At 41.0% G+C, this 25,107-nt stretch overlaps 2 protein-coding genes across 3 annotated transcripts; one reads left to right on the top strand and one right to left on the bottom strand.

Annotated features, from left to right (window-relative positions):
• Positions 1 to 1,533: 1,533 nt before the first annotated feature.
• zmp:0000000881 (aurora kinase) lies at positions 1,534 to 8,460 on the bottom strand. The gene is made up of 5 exons (XM_010905340.5): positions 8,354 to 8,460; positions 5,514 to 5,659; positions 5,196 to 5,334; positions 4,506 to 4,613; positions 1,534 to 2,935 (listed from the first exon to the last, which is right to left on the bottom strand). Exons 2-5 carry the CDS (start codon positions 5,657 to 5,659, stop codon positions 2,003 to 2,005), a joined length of 1,326 nt encoding a protein of 441 aa, XP_010903642.2. The 5' UTR covers positions 8,354 to 8,460; the 3' UTR covers positions 1,534 to 2,002.
• A 3,645-nt stretch (positions 8,461 to 12,105) lies between these two features.
• On the top strand, positions 12,106 to 24,438 carry lsr (lipolysis stimulated lipoprotein receptor). 2 transcript variants are annotated; one of them, XM_020040674.3, is made up of 11 exons: positions 12,106 to 12,338; positions 13,233 to 13,562; positions 13,692 to 13,811; positions 15,225 to 15,281; positions 18,456 to 18,602; positions 18,679 to 18,885; positions 19,059 to 19,118; positions 19,471 to 19,599; positions 19,889 to 20,210; positions 22,970 to 23,423; positions 23,684 to 24,438. In XM_020040674.3, exons 1-11 carry the CDS (start codon positions 12,299 to 12,301, stop codon positions 23,717 to 23,719), a joined length of 1,902 nt encoding a protein of 633 aa, XP_019896233.2. In that variant the 5' UTR covers positions 12,106 to 12,298; the 3' UTR covers positions 23,720 to 24,438. The 2 variants fall into 2 exon arrangements, with proteins under 2 accessions (XP_019896233.2, XP_010903641.2); XM_010905339.4 differs by lacking the exon at positions 15,225 to 15,281.
• Positions 24,439 to 25,107: the final 669 nt, after the last annotated feature.

Raw genomic sequence — 25,107 nt, 5'->3', positions numbered from 1 at the left:
ATAAGTACATTTTAGTATGTAAATGGACAATTTTGTTACTTCTTAGGCTATCTTTCAACATTCTGCAAATACTCTGTATTATATAGTATATCTTTTTTCTATATGGCAGATCTTCATTGAAGCCTTAGCGGATTTTAGGGAGTAACTGAGGAGGGAATCCTTCTGGAGTCAACTGGAATTAGGTTGCAGACGTCTAGTGGAGTAGGTGCAATAAAAAGAGAGGAACATTTCAAGAAAAATCCAGGAGGTGGTGTCAAAGTGTTAACTGGAAAGCTGTTAACACTAAAAAACACGTTTTCCCTATATTAACCAGAAAAAAACGTTTGTTAACTATAGGCAAGAAGTGCTTTCAAATATTAATGCAGATGATTAAAACAAATGAAAAATGTTGGGCTAGAAGAATAGGTGTATTTTAAATGTGATAGGATATGGGGGAATGGATAATAGTGAAATCAAGGGTGGTCCGTGTATGATTTGTTCAAACTACATCTTCATTAAGCAATGAAGAAAGATCAGTTCTATTTCTCCCTGAAAGGTAGAATAATAAACACAGTGTGCAGAGGGCCTACACCTGGCTAAGTGAATGAGCTGTTTTCAGAATTAAAGTTTCCTGCTCCATCGAAGTAGCTTTTTTTCTAATTAGTTAGTTAGTTTGTTTATTAATTAATTAAGTAATGGATTAAGTAATGAATTAATTACGCCTATGCCCAAATATTTGTTCACAGATAAGTAGTATACACACAAATTACCCCTGAGCCTCAGGTAGGAAGACAGAGCTGAATTGCTGCTCGGTTGTGAAGACTGAAAGTTTAAAAGTATTCCTGACAACTAACAAACCCAAAGTGGTATTCCAACACAATCCTTTTTTGGGGAATCTTGCACAGAGGAATATACTGTAATTGACATGTCCCAGGTTGATAACAAATAACAGACACGGCTAGGCCGAAACACAAGATATTACTTCTTATTTTCAATATAACATTGTCCTTTGTCATTTAAGTTAAATACCTACTACCAACTCCCCATTAGTTATGAAACAACCAAACAGGTTTCATACTTTGTTGCCTGATTATTGTAAAGCTGGACCCAAATGACCTGAAGTGGATACGATGCAGCAGAGTTTAATTGGCGATAGACAGGAGGAAGTCGGAAGCAGGCAAAGGTTCGGTACACAGGTCAGGAGTAATAAGGCACTGACAGATGAAAAGCAGAATCTTGGTTGGGGACAGGCAAGAGGTCGGTACCAGGAGTAATGGCAAACCAGGAAGGCAAACGGGAGGCTGGATCGTAGTTGGGGCAGGCAGGAGATTGGCATACAGGGGAGTGAACTGGAAAACATACAGGTAAGGAGAATGCTTGGCACAGAAACACGACAAACTGGCACATAACCGGCACAGAACATACAGTGCGCAAGTTATACACAGATAATTAAGAGAACCGGGAACACCTGGGAGTGTGGAGTTGAGGACAGACAGGTGACAGGGCATGACACATCAAGCTCAGATTGTGTGTAACAGGAAATAACCACAAAACTGTATTTAAAATGACTTTTATAACTGATTATTATAAACATGTCAACTTATATAAACAGTTCAAATGCATGTGTGTACACCTGTTCAAAGATGCATTTATTCACAAAAGACATAAGGTTTCTAAGAACATTTAAACATGATTTGACTCCCATACTCATGTTCTTTTCGATGATTTGTGACATGGTAGCAATACTGTAAAGTGATGAAGCATGAACATATAATGCAGCAGGACAAGATACATTTAATCTCTGTTAATAACTGATCTCAGTTTATTTCAGCATACAGTATATCCTTGTTTTTGATAGTTTTACAGTTGTTTCACTAGGCATTAAAACTATTGCATTGTGTAGCCCAACTTCCAGATATGCTAATCTCTTCTCTACAGAAATGTGTCACACTAGCCACTGAAGGAGACTGAGAGGGTCAACCACCGTCTGGATAATCCAACTATTTCATGACCAATAACCTTCTCATGACATGTTGAACCTCATATCTTCATACTTCACTATCCTACCTCCTTTAGTCTCCACCTCCTTCTGCTCCCAAGACTCCACCTCCCCATCTGTTTCCATATAGCGGCTGATTCTCACATTGCCCGTTTGGGGAAGTGGGCACGGAAAACCCTTTGATGCCTCTTGGTAGAGAAGCTGTTTCATGGCAGCTGGACTGGGTTGAGGCATGACTGGAACCACTGCTTTAACCTGCTGTACCTTGGGACAGGGAGTTGGTGATTTCTTGACCTCTGGTTTTGGAGGAGCTGCCAGCTCAAATCTTGAAGGGGAAGGAGGCCGCGGTAGGGGAGCTTGCGGCAGCAGTGTCATCTTGACCTCGGCCTTTGGCAAGGGTGCATGCTCCCATCTAGATGGAGAAGGCGCTCTCACAGGAGCTCTCACTACTGTCTTGACATCGGGATGTGGCAAGTTTGCACAGTGAAATTGTGATGGGGAAGGTGATCGGTGTTCAGGAGCTTGTGGATGTAGGGATGTGTCTTTTACCTCAGGCCGAGGAAGCTGTGCTGGCAGAGGTCCTCTTGTGTGTCCATCAGTCCCACCTGCCCTTCGTATCTCCGGGATGACCTCAGCCATAGTGGCCCGTAATCTGGGGTCACTCTGCACCATCCTACAGACAGCGTTACAGTACTGTTGGCCTTGATGACTGAGGGTCTCCTGGATCTTTTCTGGACAGACACTCGGGGTATGCAGCCGCACTCTGGCACAAAGTTCAGCAATTATTTTACCCATTGCCCACACATCTGAGCGCTGGTCTCGTGGGCTTGTCCTCTGCAGGACCTCAGGGGGAGAGTAGGCCTCGTTGCCCATATCCACCGCAGAACTGAGGCCATTGCGGGAGAATTTGGCCAGTCCCATATCAATGATCACAGCTCTGTAACTTCCATGCTCTATCTAGAAGAGATTATTTGAGAGAGGTATAAAAATAGTTTCAAATCTTTTGTATTCATTTACTATGTCAATGTTCAACCACAGATATTACATTCAGTGGTTCTTTGGTTCTGTAGTCCAGCACTTTGGATTCAGATAAAATAATACAGTAATTATGGTGTTAATACCAGCTTTATTTTGAGGTTATTTAAAGGAAATGTATTGCCCACATTTAAGGGGGGCAAATGCCTTTGGATATTGCTCTTCACAGCCGAGGCAGATGTGTTTTTTTATATTTTTAGTGCATGCACAAGAGAGCTGTCCATGTGTGCTGTTAATTCTAGGTTATATGTTTGGAGTTCATTACTTGTGTCTAACAAGGGCCAAAGAAGTGTCACTGCAAGTCAAACTGGCCATCCTGAGGTACTGTAGACATAGCCAAACAAATAGGCAAATGGAAATTAACAGTTTGGTACATAACAAAGAGGAAAGAAAGCCCCAGTGAGCTATGAAATAGCAAACAACCTAGGAGACAAATTAACTCTGCTGTAGTGGCTGTCCAAAGAATGCTGACTGTTACGAAGAAAACCTAAAACAGTCAGACCGATCAGCCCAATCTCCAGGGTGTAGGTGTGGATGTGTGGCTGTATAAGCCACTATCCACAGCAGAGGTCTCCCCCAGCTGAACCGCAGAAGTTGGACCAAAGTGTGTTGTAACACTAGTTAGCCTCAAAAACAGGATGGCTAAAAACACCCTGAAGAGCATTCAGAGTTCTGGAAAAAGGTATTGTGGACAGATGAGAAACTATTGTTATCATTTATTTTTCCATCTTCAGTTTAATTACATCACAGTTAGGCCATGCTTGGTTAACTAAACTTTATGTAATGGCTTCACTGAGTTTTTTGCAAATACAGATCAATTGTCTTTCATGTTATCATTGATCTCTTGGCATGTTGCTAACTAGCATAACTGCCCTGCCAGGAGGTGTCCCAATTTGGAGGTATGACCTTGCGAGACATTTTATGTTGTAACTGCTGACAGCTGTGATAGAACGAATTCTGAAGTGTGTAGAAACATTCTGTATGCTCAGGTACAACCATATGACTCTAAACCTATTGGATGCAACTTCATCATTCAGCAGGGCAATGGGCCAAACACATTGCCAAAACGTTGATAGATCTTGACCGGACAAGTTAATCACCTGATCCGAATCCAGTATAGCATTCCTTTTACTTACGTAACATATTACTGAAAGCAAAAATGCCCCAAAACAAACAGGTGATTTGTTTAAATGGTCATGGTAGAGCACTGGCAGAGCATCACCAGGGAAGATACCAAGGGTCACAGACTCCAGGCAGATATTTTATGCAAATAATATGCGAACATCACTTTATTTCAAATAATGTTAATCTGTCCAAATACTTTAAGCACGTAAATATTGGGGTTACTATATATAAAACATGCTATGATTTAAAAATAGTTAATTCGACTTGGAATAAGCACAAATAAGAGCTAACACTTGGTATTACCGTACAGTAAATCCAGCTTCAGTCTTGCGTCATTAATGAAAATCTATTTGAATGCCTGTCTCACCATGATGTTGTCAGGTTTGAGGTCCTGATGGACGATGTCTTTGCTGTGTAGGTGAAGTAGTCCTTCACACATGCCTGTGATGATTGTAGCCTTTATAGGTGGAGTCAACTGTGGGAAACAAAAGATTTGATCACATTTATACAGTTCTGTAAAAGATTAAGAGACCACTGCACCTTTTTCTTTCCTTTCCAAAAAAGTTGTAAAGGAAAGTTTTGAGTGAGGAACAGAAGCATTCAAATTGCAGTGTTCTCGTAATTTTAACACTTCTGTTCCTCACTCAAAACCTTCCTTTTCGACTTTATTGGAAAGGAAAGAAAAAGGTGCAGTGGTCTCTGTTATGTATATTTTTGTAATTTACAAGGCTTCTCAAAAAAATTCCCAGGGTAATATATATGAAAACAATATATTTTACACTGTAGATATTCTCATTTACAGAAAGCTGTTAGATCCACTGACAGCAGCAGACACATGTTGTATAACTGTGGGAAACAAAGGATTCGATCACATTTGTATAATTTAGCTGACATACTTATAAGGAAGTCTGATAGAAAATGCTGTAGTCTATAGATAGGTAACTTACGTACCAGATATTTTTCATACAATCATATATTTATTTTATGTATTGTTGATATGGAGCTTTGACAATGTACATTTTATCAGCACTGTCACGTGAGTTTGTAAGAGGTCTACCTGTATTTTAGATTTTTGTGATTTGAAGATGGTTGTCTCCAGGTCCTCTCCAAAGATGAACTCCATGGGAATGATCCACTTTGAGTCCTTGAGTGTTGGATTACCCAGAAGCTTGACTATATTAGGATGTACCGCTTTACTGTTGTCCCAGGTCAGAGAGAGAGAGAGTAAAATAAAGCAAGGAGAAAGATTGTTTTGAGGACAATGAAGTTGACATACAGGACAACCAAAATCCTTTGTATTTACAATCTACATCATATCATCATTTCTGAGTTCCTGTCCACGTAGCACATTGTTAGCACATGTCTGTTTACTCACTTGTATACTCGACACTCCCTCTCCAAGTCATTCCTGTTGATTAAATGTTGTGGTACTTTCTTGATTGCAGCCCAGGTGTCATTATACCTCTCCCTGTATATCTTCCCGAAGCAGCCAGCAGCAAGAGTGCTGGTAGAATATGCCATCTATGGATTCAATGAGCAGTGGGGTCAAAATTCATATATCAAAATCTAACTTTAAATGAGAAACATTACTAAAAAACAACCAAATAATAATAAATGCATTGGCATAAGACTGTTAAAAAACTTGTGTTGGAGTAATTAACAATAATTACACCCTAGTTAATTATCTCAACATTACAAAGAGAAAATCCAATCATTGACAAGATAATAATCGAGTGGGCGATAAGGGCGTGTTTCAGTCATTACAGAGTAATTAAACTAACTTAAGCAAATACTATGCATCTTTTCACCCAAAGATTCTGCAGACGAAACAGTACTCAACTAATATTGGTATCCTTGGAAAATATGAGCACAACTTTATAATCACCCAGGCGAACTTACATTTTTTTAAATATGAATGGGAATATGCGTTAGTTAAAATTTTGTCCTAAGAATTTCTACGAGTGCCAATAATTGTGGCATGTATTTTGGAGGGAAATATAAATGTAAATGACTGCACTTTTTTTTCTTCAATTAAATATTTAATTTTTGTGAATATCTTGAATGAAAGGCCAAGAGGATACACTGCAAAGAAAATAAAAATTCACAGCCGGTTTTGCTTATTTTTACCAAGGGTGCCAAAATTAGTGGAGGAGAGATGAAAATCATGTGGATTTCGGATCAAACCAACCAACCATAACTAAAGCATTCCCATATCCCTAACAGCACAATAGCTTATTTATGTACATACAGTGAGGGAAACAATTATTTGATCCCCTGCTGATTTTGTACGTTTGCCCACTGACAAAGAAATGGTCAGCCTATAATTTTTATGTTAGGTTTATTTGAATGGTGAAAGACAGAATAACAACAAAAAAATCTAGAATAATGCATTTGTCAAAAATGTTATACATTTAGTTGCATTTTAATGAGTGAAATAAGTATTCGACCCCTCTGCAAAACATGTCTTAGTACTTGGTGGCAAAACCCTTGTTGGCAATCACAGAGGTCAGATGTTTCTTGTAGTTGGCCACCACATATGCACACATCTCAGGAGGGATTTTGTCCCAATCCTCTTTGCAGATGTTCTCCAAGTCATTAAGGTTTCGAGGCTGATGTTTGGCAACTTGAACCTTCAGCTCCCTCCACAGATTTCCTATGGGATTAAGGTCTGGAGACTGGCTACGCCACTCCAGGACCTTAATGTGCTCCTTCTAGAGCCACTCAGTTGTTGCCTTGGCCATGTTCTTTTAGGTCAATGTCATGCTGGTAAACCCATCCATGACCCATTTTCAATGCCCTGGCTGAGGGAAAGAGGTTCTGACCCAAGATTTGTCCCTTTGATTCAGTGAAATTGTCCTGTCCCCTTAGAAGTAAAACACCCCCATAGCATAATGTTTCCACCTCCATGTTTGACGATGGGGATGGGGTTCTTGGGGTCATTCCTCCTCCTCTAAACACGGCGAGTTGAGTTGATGCCAAAGAGCTTGATTTGGGTCCAATCTGACCACAACACTTTCACCCAGTTCTCCTCTGAATCATTCAGATGGTCATTGGCAAACTTCAGACGGGCCTGTACATGTGCTTACTTGAGCAGGGAGACCTTGTGGGCGCTGCAGGATTTCAGTCCTTCGAGGCATAGTGTGTTACCTATTGTTTTCTTGGTGACTTTGGTCCCAGCTGCTTTGAGATCATTGACAAGATCCTCCTGTGTAGTTCCGGGCTGATTCCTCACCGTTCTCATGATCATTGCAACTCCACAAGGTGAGATCTTGCATGGAACCCCAGACCGAGGGAGATTGACAGTTCTTTTGTTCTTTTGTTCTTTCATTTGCGAATAATCGCACCAACTGTTGTCACCTTCTCACCAAGCTGCTTGGCGATGGTCTTGTAGCCCATTCCAGCCTTGTGCAGGTCTACAATCTTGTCCCTGACAACCTTGGACAGCTCTATGGTCTTGGCCATGGTGGAGAGTTTGGAATCTGATTGATTGATTGCTTCTGTGGACAGGTGTCTTTTATACAGGTAACAAACTGAGATTAGGAGCACTCCCTTTAAGTGTGCTCCTAATCTTAGCTTGTTACCTGTATAAAAGACACCTGGGAGAAAGAAATCTTTCTGATTGAGAGGGGATCAAATAATAATTTCACTCATTAAAATACAAATCAATTTATACACTTTTTGACATGTGTTTTTCTGGATTCTTTGTTGTTATTCAGTCTCTCACTGTTCAAATACACCTACCATTATAGACTGATAATTTCTTTGTCAGTGGGCAAACGTACAAAATCACCAGGGGATCAAAAAGAATCCTCAATGTATGTTATCAAGCATAAATTATTATACAGAGACACATATATTTCATTTTGAGTTGTAGAACAGATTGTCGAAATACAGACATAGTGCTCTACAGCGATAAACCAAGAACAGGATTTCAACAAAATGTCAATAGCAATGTCAAGAGAGGACATATATGTATTCTTTCGGACTTCATTGTCTGTAGGACAGAGGTTAGCAAATGGTGTTGAACCAGACATATGTTTTTAAATAATGAAGAAAAATTTTAAACAATACTCTGCTGTGTTAAATGTCTTAAGTTATTCACACAAAGCAAACAGCTTAAGAAAATAATTGTTCACACTTTTAAACTAAGAAAACTCATCCACAAATGTTAACCAGGTTCCCCTAATAAAAAATAAATATAAAAAATGTTCTTACCTCTACGTGGAATGCACAAAAATAGCAGCTCTGACTGAAAAGTGTAACTTATATCCAGTTTATATATCTGTCCTCTTGCATATCCAAACAATAGCCACACCCTATTTTCTTGAATATGTGGCCAAATACCTAGAGACGGGCGTTGACATGTACTATGTTATGTCTTGAGAGAAGTGTCCTGTCTGAAATTAAATGAATTTCTCCACACTTCCTGTAGATAATTATATTATTATGCACATGTATATATAACAGTAATAATTATGTTACCGGTTATTTACCTGTTGTGCTGTGCATACACATCTCAATATACCTGGCCTCAAAGAAATAACCTCTGGAGAATCCAACCCCCCCCCCCCCAAACTTATACCTACAGCATAACTATTGATAAGGGATGGGGTTTGAGTCCAGGCTCTATGCATGTATGCATGCACATTTCTTTTTTTACACTGGTGGGGAAAACAATAACGACCCCCTGTTTTCCCTCTCCCCGAACCCTTACCTGAACGCTAACCTTAATAACCTAATCTTTACACCCAAAAACAAAAACTGCCTAGACCCAAAATATATCCCAATTTCAACACCAGCCTTCCTTTGAGGGACCAGTAAAAATTATTGTGCTGATGGAATTGTCAGGTTTTACTATCTTTGTGGGGACTGGTCCTCATATGTATAATAAACACCAGAACTCACCAGAACACACACAGAACGTTGGGGCAGCAGGTATCATAGCGATCCATGAGCGAATCCATGAGTCAGTAAGTTGAAAATCTGTTTGGTTCTCTAACAGGCATGTTAACCCTAATTGGTCATTGCACAATATTTTTCATGGATAATTTAACAATTTAATATGGAGTTGAAAGACCTTTTCCCTAAAAATAATGAAAAGGGTTTGAGATTACAGTGAAATTGCATTTAGTGTTATTGTACATATAAGGGGATTCTACAAAATGTAATGTTTTCCAAAATATATTTCTAAATATGTTATTCCTTGTTTGCTGTGTATCCAGAAGATAACATAAAAACATGTTCATATACTACAGGTGCTGGTCATAAAATTAGAATATCATCAAAAAGTTGATTTATTTCAGTAATTCCATTAAAAAAGTGAAACTTGTATATTATATTCATTTAATTGTGATGATTATAACTGACAACTAATGAAAATCCCAAATTCAGTATCTCAGAAAATTTGAATATTAATTAAGACCAATACAAAAAATTTATTTTTAGAAATGTTGGCCAACTGAAAAGTATGAACATGAAAAGTATGAGCACGTACAGCACTCAATATTTAGTTGGGGCTCCTTTTGCCTGAATTACTGCAGCAATGCGGCGTGGCATGGAGTCGATCAGTTTGTGGCACTGCTCAGGTGTTATGAGAGCCCAGGTTGCTCTGATAGTGGCCTTTATCTCTTCTGCATTGTTGGGTCTGGCATCTTCCTCTTCACAATACCCCATAGATTTTCTATAGGGTTAAGGTCAGGCAAGTTTGCTGGCCAATTAAGAACAGGGATACAATGGTCCTTAAACAATGGTCCTATTGGAAAATGAATTCTGCATCTCCATAATGTTGGTCAGCAGCAGGAAGCATGAAGTGCTCTAAAACTTCCTGGTAGACTGCTGCGTTGACCTTGGACCTCAGAAAACACAGTGGACCAACACCAGCAGATGACATGGCACCCCAAACCATCACTGACTGTGGAAACTTTGCACTGGACTTCAAGCAATGTGGATTCTGTGCTTCTCCTCCCTTCCTCCAGACTCTGGGACCTTGATTTCCAAAGGAAATGCTAAATTTACTTTCATCAGAGAACATAACTCAGCAGCAGTCCAGTCCTTTTAGTCTTTAGCCCAGGCAAGACACTTCTGACGTTGTGTCTTGTTCAAGAGTGGCTTGACACAAGGAATGCGACAGCTGAAACCCATTTCTTGCATATGTCTGTGCGTGGTGGTTCTTGAAGCACTGACTCCAGCTGCAGTCCACTCTTTGTGAATCTCCCCTACATTTTTGAATGGGTTTTGTTTCACAATCCTCTCCAGGGTGCAGTTATCCCTATTGCTTGTACACTTTTTTCTACCACATCTTTCCCTTCCCTTTGCCTTTCTATTAATGTGCTTGGACACAGAACTCTGTGAACAACCAGCCTCTATAGCTATGACCTTTTGTGTCTTGCCCTCTTTGTGCAAGATGTCAATGGTCGTCTTTTGGACAGCTGGCAAGTCAACAGTCTTCCCCATGATTGTGTTGCCTACAGAACTAGATTGAGAGACCATTTAAAGGCCTTTGCAGGTGTTTTGGGTTAATTAGCTGATTAGAGTGTGGCACCAGGTGTCTACAATATTGAACCTTTTTACAATATTCAAATTTTTTGTGATACTGAATTTGGGTTTTTCATTAGTTGTCAGTTATAATCGTCAATATTAAAATAAATAAACACTTGAAATGTATCAGTCTGTGTGGAATGAATTTATACATTATACAAGTTTCACTTTTTGAATGGAACTACAGAAATAAATCAACTTTTTGATGATATTCTAATTTTATGACCAGCACCTGTATATATGTATATTTTTATCCTGATCTTCCATTTTCCAACAGTGTATTGTGCTGACCTTTGCAGATCAACTTGTTGGTGTCCTAGAGCAAAACCAAAATCTCATCCTTGTTTGTTAACATTGTTCTAGAGCAGTGGTTCCAAACCAGGGGTACTAGGACCCCTGGGGGTTCTTGGTCCACATGTGTTACTTAAAAACACTCATGACACCATAGACTTACTAGTGAAATTAACATGAGGGGGTACTCCAGTGCAAAATCTTTTGGGGGTATGCTGCTTATTCCTGGAGCCAGCCCTGATTGAACTCAATGGTGCAAAATGTTGTTCATAGCAGGGCGCCTTGCAGTCCTTTTGAGAGGCATGCACTGAAAATAAAAAATATGCAGAGTGAGTATGACGTGTATGGCGCGGGTTGCACAGACGGACCGCCGCAGTTCAATGGGAAAGGGCACTATATAGCAAAAGTTCTGCAAAGTTTGAGCCTTACCTGTTAAAATGCCTGGTTCAACTTAAATTAAGGGTAAACAGTTAAACAGAAATTGTTTAGATCAACAAACAAATACAGCCAAGCCTTTAATAAACACATTAATTATCGTATACATTATCGTATACATACAGCTCTGGAGAAAACATATGTTAATGTTAACCCTTCTGTTCCTCACTCAAAACCTTCCTTTTCGACTTTTTTGGAAAAGAAAGAAAAATGTGCAGTGGTCTCTTAATCTTTTCCGGAGCTGTATATAATATCCTCGAAGATGAGAAATTAGGATGAATGATCTTTCACAATGGTAATCACCTCAGGTATTGAGCTCAATGAATCAATCGAAATCAACAATCTATGGTCAATCAGGATTAATGATACTACAGCGAAATGGCAGAACGAAACAAGTTATTGTTTGTTTTTTTCATACCAGGTTAACAATTAACAACAAGTTTCGAGTTGGACCATACCATTTCTGGTTGAGGTGGAATCGGTGGATCCCGGTCAAGCTTTATCTGTACATTGTCAATAAAATACATATACTTTCAATACATTTCGAGAAACAGATTACATTTGATGTTTTTTCTATATCGTGTTTCATGAGTCTTAAAGGTGTATAAGCAAAAACCAAAATAGGCAATATACAAGTCCAATGTGTACCCCTTTTTTTCGAAGTATCTTTATTGTGTCTACGTTTGTCGGGCGCACCTGTAGAGTCGAGTGCCATCGCTGACTTACACCGTCAGACAAAATGGAGGAATTACCTAGTTGAAGAAACCGAAAAGGCTACAATACAATTCACGTTTTCCAATGTCTTAGTTGTGTTTAAAATTATATATTTTAAATAGTTTAAGGATTTAAAATTTGTGAAAACGGTTTCCGCTAAATACTTTCAAGAAGGGATAGAAAATGTTCCTAACTTTCGTCGTGATCGTCCTAATGGCAACAGGTAGGAAATGCAACTTCATTTTTTCAAAAGGGAGTGCCTTTGATAGGCTTAATATTCGAATATATCGAAAAACATGTTTGATTAATCTGATGTCAAATTGGAGTGTTTGGTTTATTTTTGTCGATGTCGGTGTACTAGTTTTGTCAGTCATTTTAAACGTGTGTGTGTGTGTGTGTGTGTGTGTGTGTGTGTGTGTGTGTGTGTGTGTGTGTTTTGTCTGAAACTATCAATCAGTAACTTGTTTCAGTAGAAACCAGCTGTTTGATTCATATTAGCAGTCATTTGGCAGCTCATTTAAAAGTATTCAATCAGAGAATTTTACCCCTAATGTTTCAACACTACTGAAATTGAAATTTGTTTTGAGTCTCAGGTGACTCAGTACACCCACTCGATGTGATTCCTGCTAAAGGTTCAGATTGTGGGTGGTCCACTTCCTGACACATCTTGGATTGATATTGTATTACTGTAGTGCTGATATTTAAGGGGCACTGTGTAGAATCCTACCTCTAAACAATAACACAACCGGTCTCCTCCTCATCTCCCCTTACCAAACAAGACCGGAATATTACTAGCTAATCCAGGGTGGTTTAGGGAGGGAAGGATTGTACTGCAACCGTCTGAAGTGTTTATAATGGGATTACAAGTCATTGTAAACTGAAAAACGGACTGGCGCAAAAGTTCAAATGGGGAATATGTCAGTCACTCTGATTTTGTAGATAAATAATATTTGAAACCTGAACTTAACCAGAACTGCACATGTGTAGACCTATTGGTCATGTTTGCTTGTTTTTATGCTATTAGTACAGTAAAAATAGTACACATTGCCCCTTTAATGGTTATTGCGCCTAAGAGGATGTAATAAGTAGCATTGAAATGAGAATGTTCTTCCCCCAGGCTCCACCATGGCCATCTCAGTCCAGTGTCCTGTCAAGAGGTATGTGGTCATCCTGTTCCAGCCGGTCACGCTCAGCTGCAACTTCCAGACGTCGTCCACGCAGCCGCCCGTCATCACCTGGAGGTACAAGTCCTACTGCCAGGACCCCATCGCCGCGGCCCTGAACCCCAGCAGCGCTACCAGCGCCTTGTCCCAGAACAACCCCAACTACAACCCCAACATCGAGTGCTCCGACAACCAGCGGACGATACGCATTGTCGCTTCGAAGCAGGGAAGTGCCGTCACCCTTGGCGAAGAATACCAGGGGCGCAAAGTCAGCATCATTAATAGTAAGTCTGGTGTTCAGTGAGTTAACGTGTGTGTGTGTGTGTCTTTCTCAGTGTGCGTGTAACTTTTGTACAATGCTGCACCTCGGTCTGCCCAGGCTTCCCTCCTCAAACCTCCTCCCTGTTGTTTAGATGCTGACCTGAACATTGCCCAGACGGCGTGGGGAGACAGTGGCGTGTATGTCTGCTCGGTTGTGTCCGCTACAGATCTGACGGGGAACAGCGAGGACTACACTGAGCTCATAGTGTTGGGTGAGTGGCTGTTACCGTCTCAGACCGTTCAGATCATGGCACGTTTCCCGTCGGTTTGTTTACTCCAGCTTTAAGACTCAGGCTTTCCTCGTTCGTTGGGCCTGCACCCATGGCTCGCTTGTTCGTGGCTCTGTCCACCGGTGCGTTTCCATATCAACGGCTAACTGTGAACTCAAACACCTTCTGACAAAGACACAGTCTTGACGATTCAGGGATTGTTGTTTCTGCTCACCTCAGGACCTTTGTTTCACACTCCTGATGGAAACCCAATAACAGCCGAGCTAAGATGAATGTTAAACACTGACCACACCACGGTGTTACATCCCAGTGGAAATGCATCTAGCCCTCCTCCTCTGACCTCTTCCACTAGGCTAGGCAACTAGGTTCAGCCGTGGGAAGAATTCTGGAAGAGCAGATTTTCTAGGGGCATAAGTTAACTATAGGTTATGATAGTTGTGAAATATTGCTTGTACTCTGCAACTTCACCGCAAATATATGTATTTATGAATAATAGTAATTTAGTAAGTTCAGGTGATTTATTGCGAACAGATTTCTAGACTGGTGATGTTTATGGGCGGTTGTCAAGCCCTAGACTTTCTTCTGACTGTTAGTTTGTGTTTTTATAAATTTTTTCTTTGGGTTAATTGTAAAATCAGTTGACAGTTGCTGTTTAGTTACTCAGAACTGCAACTATTTCCTCATGTAGGCACTTCGAAGTGGCTCACTTTCCTGATTTGTCATAAAAACTGAAAGTTTCAGAGCGTTGGACCTAATTTAGAATTTCATTAATATAATTCTCTGGGTAAAGAAAACATAGGCAGGTTCTTTGTAAATATAATCTGTGCCAAACTTTAACTTGTATTTGTTGTGGAAGTTACATCTTCCAGTGCAGCTCTGCTGACATTGCTCTGTCATGTGCCCACTGTAGACAGCTGTGAGAAGAGGTTATTCTGGATTCTGAGATCCAGACACAATTTGGAGTTACACTTTAGACCTTCTGCTTACCCTCACACCCAGAGTGGCTTTCATACATTATTCATTGCATGCATGTAAAGAGTGTTGTGTAGTTGCTTATGATTTTGTGGCCATAATGATTTGTTGGCCAGATTTGAATCTTTGCTTGGTCACCAGGGTTAACATCCCTAAACTAGTATGAGTTCCCCATCGTTGGATCTTTAGTGGCCACTGAAAATCAGGGCACATGTTTAGCCTCCAACCCAAAAGACAGATTTCTCTTTAATGAGCTGCTGTCCCTGACGTTTTTCTGGAAGCATGACTTCTGTTTTGAAGAGAATCGGGAACCATTTTAAAGACACTAGTGGTTGTGAGGGAGACTCAATAGGGCATCGGTGTAGTCATACAAGATATAGGTGGGCCATTTTAAGTAATTGTGGCTTTATCTTTCTTTCACAGAGAGAAAGTCAAATACCACTGACCTCCTGCCTGAGATTGACTTACTGGTTATGGAAGGTACTTACCAGTTTGTCCCTTATGAGTAGAGCCCAACCCTAGTGCAACATCTCTAGTTTCTTGGTTTTTATGTCTGTCTTTTGTTCGGTTTCAGTAGAATAACATTTGTCCCGGTTCTCACAGATTTTTTTTTTTTTAAAGGCTTTCTTGAAATTCTGGACTACAGCGTCAACGTGGTTTTGGTTCTTCTGGGGCAGGAATACGTCCTGTCATAATGGTGGTTATTTTGACCACATTAGCGTTATATAGATGCTCTCATCACACCCGTTCAACACTTGTTTAACAACACTCTTAATTCCATTTGGCGCAATGGGCAGTGGAATCTTTTCTCTTGCTGATCGGTTTCATTAAGTCTCAATGATTTTTGGGATAATTTAAATGATCAGATATCAAAACGTAGGTTCAGCTACTCAAAACCAATGTCCTGTCCATGACACTGGAAGCACTGACTTTCTGTCTTTGTCTTTTGTACAAAAACACCTGCTGGTGAAACAATTTGTTGGCTGTTAAATGCTGCATCCTGAGGTTAGGGTTGGGTAATGTCTGGAGTACATGTGGTTTCTTTGACCTGGCCAGACATTGTTAATAGACAGTGTAGTGTTCTGTTTATTCTTTTTGATGGTGCATACTAGTATGTTTATATTATTGAATTGTATTTTCTTGTAGCCTTCATAAAATGTTTAGGTCTGTTATATTAGCCTTCCCTTCATGGTAGTCATATATTGCCAATCAGTGGAGATGACTCAACCCTATTCAGATACAGACTCAATCAAAGTAGAAGTACATTTGTCCTAATAAATTAGGCATAGGCAAGAAAATTCCACTTTTTAACTGTAGACTAAAAGTACTTTTATGATAAGTGTGTTTGTTTTTAGTGCAAGCCAATGTTATTAAGAATTTCATGGCCTTAATCATTTCTATTCGGGAATATGTTTGTTGAATGTCATCTTTCATTCCCAGGTGTTTAGTGTGCTCCGTGTGGGAGTTCATGCCCATTGCACAATTCAACAATATAATTAAACAGTTGGACAATAGCAGTAGTGTGCTTAATGTGTAGAAGTAAAATTAAATTATTTCTGCATTTCCTCTACATAAGCACCTACTGTGTTCTGTTGTGCTCTGTCATTGGCTAACTCCCAGATATTTATATGTTGAACATCTACATGATAATAGGTTGGTTGTTCATATATAATAAAGGTTGTTTTAGGCACTCTGAAAAGAGAGTTTTTTAGGGGCACTTCACTTTGAAACTGTGGGGACACACAGAAGTTATTTTAAGAACACTTGAAAGAAATCAATTTTAATCGATCCTGAAATAATTATTTGAAGAGCCTTTTGGAGTGCATTTTTAAATTATGTTCTTCATATTATTATTATTATACTACTTTACAATACCCAGTGTCAAATTTACATAACAAACTTTTAAAGGCTACTCAGTGAAGCTGTCAAGTGTGGGTAATCTTGGTAATCCATTGCAACTTTGTATGGGAGAACATACAGTATGTTTAGTGTGGTTTCAACATATGATGACACACAGGTTTTGTTACTCAAATTAGTTCCTTACCGACCATAACACGCTTGTAGTTTTGTTTTTTAACTTGGTAAATGGTTTTGACTTAGTGTGTTTGTGAACATTACAACACGTCCAACCTTTGCATTTACAATAATAAAACATATTATCTTCCCATCTAGAGTTAGTGCTCAACTGATATGTTTCATCAGTCCTGACATGTACATTCCCTACAACAACCTGGACTGTACATTTTGCATGAAGTCACATTTTGCGTTCATACTCCCTCTTCAAAACATCCAGTAAAATGTAGTGGACCTGATAGGCCTAAAGGATGTGACATTGTTGCAGTATGAGGCCACTGGTTTCCTATTCCAGTCATTTGGCAGCCTAAGTTGGAGCTGTTGACTGTGTGACACAATTCTTTATTCCCCTTATCCAGCTCTGTGCTCTGACACTGACTCACTGAAACTGTGTGAAAAACAGAAACCTGTCCGACTGGTTTTCATGCGGTTACAAATGGTCCTGTGGGTATACACTCTGGTTAATACTTCCTGTATGACTGCATGAAAACACATTTTATCCCCACTTAATGATCTTCTCTTTGGACTAGCCAAGCTAAACGTTATAAAACAAAGTTATTTTTTTTCCAATACTAGGGCTCTGTTCTTCAGTGCTTTTGATAGATTTGATCATTGTTTGTTTCTCATACTACTCTTTAAAATAACGAATAACAAAATATCAAGTTGTTTTTGAACAGTAATCATAATTTCAGATTAGATTTTTCCATTTATATAGGGCCAAGGGCAACCTAGCCCTGCATTAACATGTGCTATGAATACATGATGGTTAATAAATAACCACACTGACAGTCATCCAGAGAATACAATGGAGAAGTTGTTTCATTTTTTAAATGCCATATGCCATATGCCATAAAGTCAAATTCTTAAAAATTTTAAATAATTTAAATGATCATTTATTTGCTTAAGTAGCATACATGAACCTATTAACAGGAGATATTGGCCCTTCTAAGCTCCAGACAAAAAAACAACTTCAATCAATCAATCAATCAAAATTTATTTATAAAGCGCTTTTTACAACAGCAGTTGTCACAAAGTGCTTTACAGAGACACCCGGCCTTAAACCCCAAGGAGCAAACAACAGTAGTGTTGAATTTCAGTGGCTAGGAAAAACTCCCTAAGAAGGTCGAATTTTAGGAAGAAACCTAGAGAGGACCCAGGCTCAGAGGGGTGACCAGTCCTCTTCTGGCTGTGCCGGGTGAGATATTAAGAGTCCAATTGGAATAATAAATAAATTTCTCTTGGCTAAATCCAGAGTATATTTGATTTTAGACTAGGTCAGAAGTATGACCAGGTGGACAAGGACAGGAACAGCAACGGTCCCCCCAAACCAGGTAATCCGCAGGTGTGGACCAGGACCTCATCTCCTTCCTTTTACAAGTTCAGGTCATCCCTTAAAAATCCTAAAAACCTTTGGCAACAAAGTACTGTGCCACATTGAAATAATTAGCATAAATGAACCTATAAACAGTAACCATTGAAGCGGTCGAGCTAGAGACACCAGCCCTTATTTCAAATCCATTCCTATTTGAAATCAAGCTAGCGAGCGCCACCACATTGAACCTTTTGTGTGTGTCTTCCCAGACTGGTTGTTGGTGGTGCTGGTGGTGTTGGGTTTCCTGCTGCTGCTGATCCTCATTGGTGTCTGCTGGTGCCAGTGTTGCCCTCACACCTGCTGCTGCTACATCAGATGCCCCTGCTGCCCAGAGAAATGCTGTTGTCCCCGGGCGTGTAAGTACCCCTGCGTCTGGGCCGCCCCCACATCCCCCTCCACGCACCCCACTCACGCCAGCCTCTTATCCCACAGTGTACGAAGCGGGCAAGGCGGTGAAGTCGGGCATCCCCAGCCAGTATGCGCCCACGGTCTACGCCCCCAGCATGTACGCCCATCCTGCGTACGGAGGAGTGATGCAGCAGCAGCCCGGCATGCCCATGCTGCCCTATCCCCAGGGGGCCGGCGGACCTCAGCAGTACCCCAACGGCTACGGCCGGGAGTACGACGGAGCCAGCTCAGGTGACTACGGCCTCTCTCCGCTTCCAACACACTGGTCCGCTAGAGAGAACCCCAAACGGTTTCTCGTTTGGGTGTCGAGTGGTGCCCATCAGAAGGTTGTTAGATACTCTGTTTCGGAGGTACCAAGCGCCTTTTCAGAATGCAGTTTTAGACGCTCCTCTTGTGTTTTTCAGTTGGCCACGGTTCCCAGGTGCCTTTGCTGCATGACCAGGAGAGCAACACCGGAGACCACAGTGAGTGATTAGCAGCATTATTACAAAATAATTACAAAACCACCTTTACTAGTCAGAACATGACCTGTAGCCTGAGGGCGCAGAAATGGAAGCAGGTTTCATCTTGTCAGCAGGGTTGGGCTCAGTGTCATTCACTAAATACTCTGAAAGTCCAGTTTGGCTCATTATTTTTCAATTATATTTCAGTTCTGTGAAATGGAGTGTTTGCGGTCTCTAGGTCAATGCGTCTTTTCAGTTGAATAGGCTAACCTTTCGGGGAGCAGTGCCCCCTTGAAGTGTGGTTCATTAAAATGGAATAGAGCCCCATCCTGCTTTTCACAATGTCTCACGGTTGACCTCTCGACGTCTGTAGCCCGGAGCGGCTACCGTATCCAGGTTGACCCGGATGGTAACGCCACGCGGGCCATCTACTACTTGGAGCGGGAGCTGGCCAACCTGGACCCGACACGACCTGCTGACGTGGCTGGGAAGTACAACCGCTGTGAGTCTGAAACCTACCCAGAAACACCCCCAATGTACTAGTGATTTCCACAACGCCAGTTCACAGCCTGCCTCCACCAACCGTCTCAGAGGAAGATCAGTTGACCTTTAAGGTCATTATGTCCAGGCAGACCTCTGAGATTTGCCGATAGGCTCCTCCATTAGTTCAGTGTTTGGTTCTTGTGTTTGCTCCTTGCATATGTAGCATTCATCTGACTTCCTTAACTACAATGTCCTTTCTGAACTCTGCATCTCCCCCTCTTCCGTTTCTCCCCCTCTCTGCCTTTCAGTGGATGGGGGGATGAGCGAGGTGAGCTCCCTACACGATGACCCCCGGGGCCGCGGTGTCGGCCGTGCTCAGGCCCCGGCCCTCGCCACCTTGTACGACCAGGACGAGGCCATGAGCACCATCAGCAGCGTGTCGACGCACGGCCAGCGGGGGCGGGACGACTACCCGCGGCGAGGAGGCGACATGGGGGCCCGGGGACGCGCCCGCTCCATGGACAACCTGGACGACATCTCCCACCGAGACCGTTACCCCAGGGACCCCAGGGACCCCCGTGACGACTACCCTCCCCGCCGCGATGAAAGAGGAGGCAGGGGAAGACGAGGGTGAGGTGGCCGTCTTTTGTCTTTGTGAAGAGTTTACTTTCCTGCAGAATTCCATCACATGAACCGTTGGTAAAACCGGTGTCCTTGAGTTGGTTGGCATATGAATACTACATATGTTCTTCCTGTTAAAAGGAAAGTCCAGAAGGTTCTATTTAACTGTCAGTTATTTTTCCACATGGTGTTTATTATATCTGTAGGTTAGCATATGTGTGTGACTATGCGTGTGTGTTTATGGGCAATGAACTCAAGCAAATAATTACAAGGTTCCACGCTAGGTGGCAGTATATACTCATGGGCAAAACTACTTAAAAAAACACTCAAATGGCTATTTCAAACAGCTAGTTTCATTATCAATAAGGGTGTAATAACACACTCTATGACAATGTTACACATTAACAAGGGAGTAATTACACTACCTGACAAAGTTAAACATAAATAAAGGTGTAATAACAAACCATATGATGTTACACTTCAATAAGGGTGCAATAACACCTTATGACGATGTTACAGATCTAGTGTTGTAATAACACACCATGTGGTGATATTACACATTAATATGGCTGTAATAACATACGGTATGAAAATGTTACACATCAACAAGGCTGTAATAACACAGTATGGCGATGTTACACATCAATAAAGCTGTTATAACATACGGTATGACAATGCCATACAAGGAAATACAGTACAGAATGTACAAATGTACACTGGCTAATTCCTCAAGAGAAATAAACCAAGAAAGGAAATGCTTTATTGACAGTGACCAGTACCACTATTTACCTCAGCCACCTGAAGTTGGTTAATGAATTTGCTAGCATAGCATGTAATGACCCAGCAAATGGCATGCTTCATATAACTGAGGATGGGCTGAAATTAAAGCCCTGGCATTTAATAAGCCAGATGTCAGCTTATGCTTGGATTCTATTATTTCTAAATCTTTTTCCCAATTACAGAATGTTAAAAGATAAAATAACACATTGTATAAGTGTTTTGGCATTTCATAGGGTTTTTTTATTAACATGATCTCTTAAACTGTAATACATTATGATATATAATAAACTATTATGATACAATAACACGCAGTTGAGGTGTAGGCTTTACTAGCAACAACACAAAAATAAGTTTCCTGCCAGTTGCAAATGGTGGTTAGGGATTCTTTTAAATGCAACCCTGTTTCCCAAAAATTGGGATGTTGTGTAAAATTTTAATAAAAACAGAATGCCATGATGTGCAAATCATTTAATCCCTATATTGAATAGTACAAAGACAATATGTCAAATGTTGAAACTGAGAAATGTTTTTGAAGAAAATGTATACCCATTTTGAAAAAAATTTAAGAGATCGCTTTTTCTTTCCTTTCCAAAAAAGTTGAGAAGGAATGTTTTGGGTGAGGTCTCCATTTTTCCAGGAGCTGTATTTAGAGAGCCCAGTACAATGGCCTAGATGTGAGGCCTAAGAGTCCCCTCTCCTGCCTAATGGTAAATGTGCTTTGTGACAGCTGATTATGTACAAAGATCTTTATAAAATACATTGATTGAATGGTTAGTTGACAATTGACTGTAGGCCTACTTAATCTGGCAGAAAAACCTATTTGACATTTTATTTAGCATCACAGACCAAACAGGCTCTACATTTAAATTAATTCAAAGCCGGCATTTCAATAAGTGTCTTTTTTACAATGTTCACCCAGTTCCCACACACTTCTAATTCTGAACAGTGAACTCATACCTGTGAGGGGGTTAGCCTGTGTTACGAGAGCACCGCAAGGACGCAGGACAGGGAGGGAGTGCGTAGGCCCGAGGCCATTTTATTAAAGGAAAACGCAAACAAGTGGAATAACAAAAATCAATCAAACGCACTGGAAACTCCAAAAAAAGAATGGTGCCTGAACGTGAACATGGCGATGAGCTGATGATGGGCAGGTGACGATCACACACACATGCATGTTAGCAGTCTGAATGAGACAACTTAAAACACCACATCAGTTCCCTTCTTTCTGTCCCTTTTGTATCTGACTGCATTGCCATCTTTGAGAGGCAGGTGTGGTGGGGTGGGGCTTGGCCCCCCCAACTGCCTCTCACGCCCTCCTCTGGTGTGCTCACCCGGCACACATTCTCCAAGGTCTTAAAACTTGTGCCGGTGTCTCCTTGTTGATATTGGCGAGGCGTGGTAGGGCCATGACCTGGTAGTAGTTGGTTAAACGGTACCCAAGACCATTCTGGGAGATCCTTTAACCAATGGGAATTTAGCTTCTTTAAAAAATTATGCAGATGAGGCCATAATCTTTATATTTGGTATTAGCGCAATTTTTTACATTTTTTTTTATTTACAATAGGCCAACTTTTGTCCTTGAGAATGTCTTGGCTTGGTGTTAAAAGGATTCATTACTCTAGATTAGAGTAATGAATGTTTTAAAATGACTAGATGAAGCTTTTCAGTTTGACCTTTCACAAATAAAATGCCAAATGAAATAGAAACTTCAGTCTGAATGCTTTGAAGCAATTCAAAATCAGGAAAGGGGAGCAATGATCAGGCAATTGTTTTTGTGTGTAATCATTTTTAGAGAATTTTAATTGTGTTAATATTCCACTGTAACTCTGTCTTAATCAGAGTAGGTGTGCCTGATAAACAAGTTGTCCCACCTGAAACTGTGCAGTTGTTGTAAAGGTTGTATGTTGTAGCGTTGACGGGAAACCACATGCAGGCTTATATCTGGTAGATTGGCAAGATTAGCTAAAGCTTCCATTTCCTCTCCTCAGCTCTGATGACTTGAGCAGCCGCGGCGGGTACGACCGTGACTTTGATGACCGGCGCCGCCGTGACCCCTCCCCCGATGACCCGCGCCGCGGGGGCAGCCCAGTTAGTGCGCTCCAGGGCCGTCGCAGCCGTAGCCGCGACGATTTGATAGCCCTTGAGCGCGACCGGGAGCGTGGCAGTGGGCGGGATGCCTACGACGACAGCTTCCTGCGCGAGGCCATGGAGAAGAAGCGCCTTGGCGAACAGCAGAGAGCGAGGAGCCGCGAGCGTCTGGATAGCGACAGTGAGCGCTCAGAACGAAGCCGAGGCCCCCGTGGACCCCCACCGCTCCCCGTGTCCCCGCCTTCAGCCTACCCCGACCGCCGCTACGACGATGTCCACCAACCCCCTCCCCCGCCTCCCTACATTAGCGAAGACGACAGCGTGTCGTCCTCCAAGAAAAGCAACCTGCGCAAGGTTAGTCAGCACCAGGCTTTGTTCTGGTTCTGGGCCCTCAGGGAGACATTCAGAGACTCATTTCATACAAGGCAAAATCCCCTTGATTGCTTCATTGATAGAACCGCTTTCTGACACAATTATACTACTTAAGACTCCCATTTTGCAATAGTGACATTCATGTGTTTGTCATGTGTATGCTTGCTTGTCATTGTTAAAGTAATTATATAGTATGAGCATGCCAACTCATCACTCTGTTTCAACCCTTTGTTTTCTGACAGAATGGAGCCGTGAGTCGGGAGAGTCTGGTGGTGTGAGTCGTTCAAGACTCCAGTGTCCGGAAACACAATAAGCAGTACTTTATGTAAATACCACTGATATTGCCAGCTACAGTGATTTAATATTCAATGCATTCACTCAGATGTCGAAGCTTGACACTGAATAGTTATGTACAAAGAAATGTATCGGGGTAACGGATATTACTCTGAATTTTGCAGTTGCCTTTGTCTTATTGCTGTTTTAGTTTTATTACCAGTGAGATAATGCTTTGTGTGATTGAACATGCAAAGACCTAACCAAGAACTAACTACTCGAGAATAGCAGTTGCTGAAGTCAATAAAAATGTTTTTCAATCACTCACTTTTTAGCTGTTAATTTCCACCCTTGTCATCCTACAGTCAAAGTGTGAGTGACTGTAGCGTAAGCTCAAGGTTTAAGATTCTGAATCAAGTATTACTTTGAACTTTAATGATTTGCTGTGAGATATCAATGATTTCTTTCCATGCTGTACATTTTAAATGTAAGAGATTTTATTAGCTGTGATGTTAGCTATATTGTTTATCATTGTGTTAAAAGTTTTACAGTGGTTTTAACTGACTGTATTATTTGTCACCGTCAGTCATAGGCTGTGTATTTTAGCTATGAAGATATTGCCTTACTACATCGTTGTATTGTACGCTTGTCGTAACTGCTGTCTCTAACTGTGTTTACTGTGATGTACAACAACATTTTACAATAAAAATTTTTTTTAAATGCTGCTTTGTCCCCCCCTCAATAAAACAAAGTTGTACTTTCATTTAGTCATAAGTCGGATGTTATTGATGAGAAACTAAGTGAAATTTGAGTAACAGGCCACCTGACTTCTAGGAGGTACCACTGGATGTCACTGTCTTGTTTCTGTGGAATGTAGAAATCTGGCATATAGTAGATATCATGAAATTAGTATTATCATTTATTTACCTGTATTTATACAGAGAAATCAGCAACTGAGGACTTTTACGGATGAGCCCTGTTTTTCAACAATTACTCATGAGGTGACATCCAGAGGACACAATAGTCAACCTCACTATTTGACTGCAAGTGTACCTGCTTTTTGATCACATGATCATTGCTGCATGTTTTTGCAGTTTGTACTCTAAAGGCCTTTCCCTTTGCTTTTGTTTTACTACCCATGTTCAATGTTTGCCGGCACGTAGATGGAGCAGATGATTGTGGTGTAATACTGTTATGTGAATGGTGCCCTCTCTTCTCACCTGCTCTCTAAATATATTCCTACATCAAACTGTTAGTTGCGGGTTATGTCCAGTCATGAGGATTGGTATCGTCCAGTGTTTGAGCTGGGTTGTCACCTGCCTGATAAACCAGCACCTCCAGCTCTCCGGATTCTTCGGTCTCAACCTGCTTCTGTTGACTTTGGACAATACAG

The sequence above is a fragment of the Esox lucius genome, chromosome 20 (assembly GCF_011004845.1).
Source record: "Esox lucius isolate fEsoLuc1 chromosome 20, fEsoLuc1.pri, whole genome shotgun sequence".
Taxonomy (NCBI): domain Eukaryota; kingdom Metazoa; phylum Chordata; class Actinopteri; order Esociformes; family Esocidae; genus Esox; species Esox lucius.
This window is presented reverse-complemented; position numbering and strand designations above follow the sequence as displayed.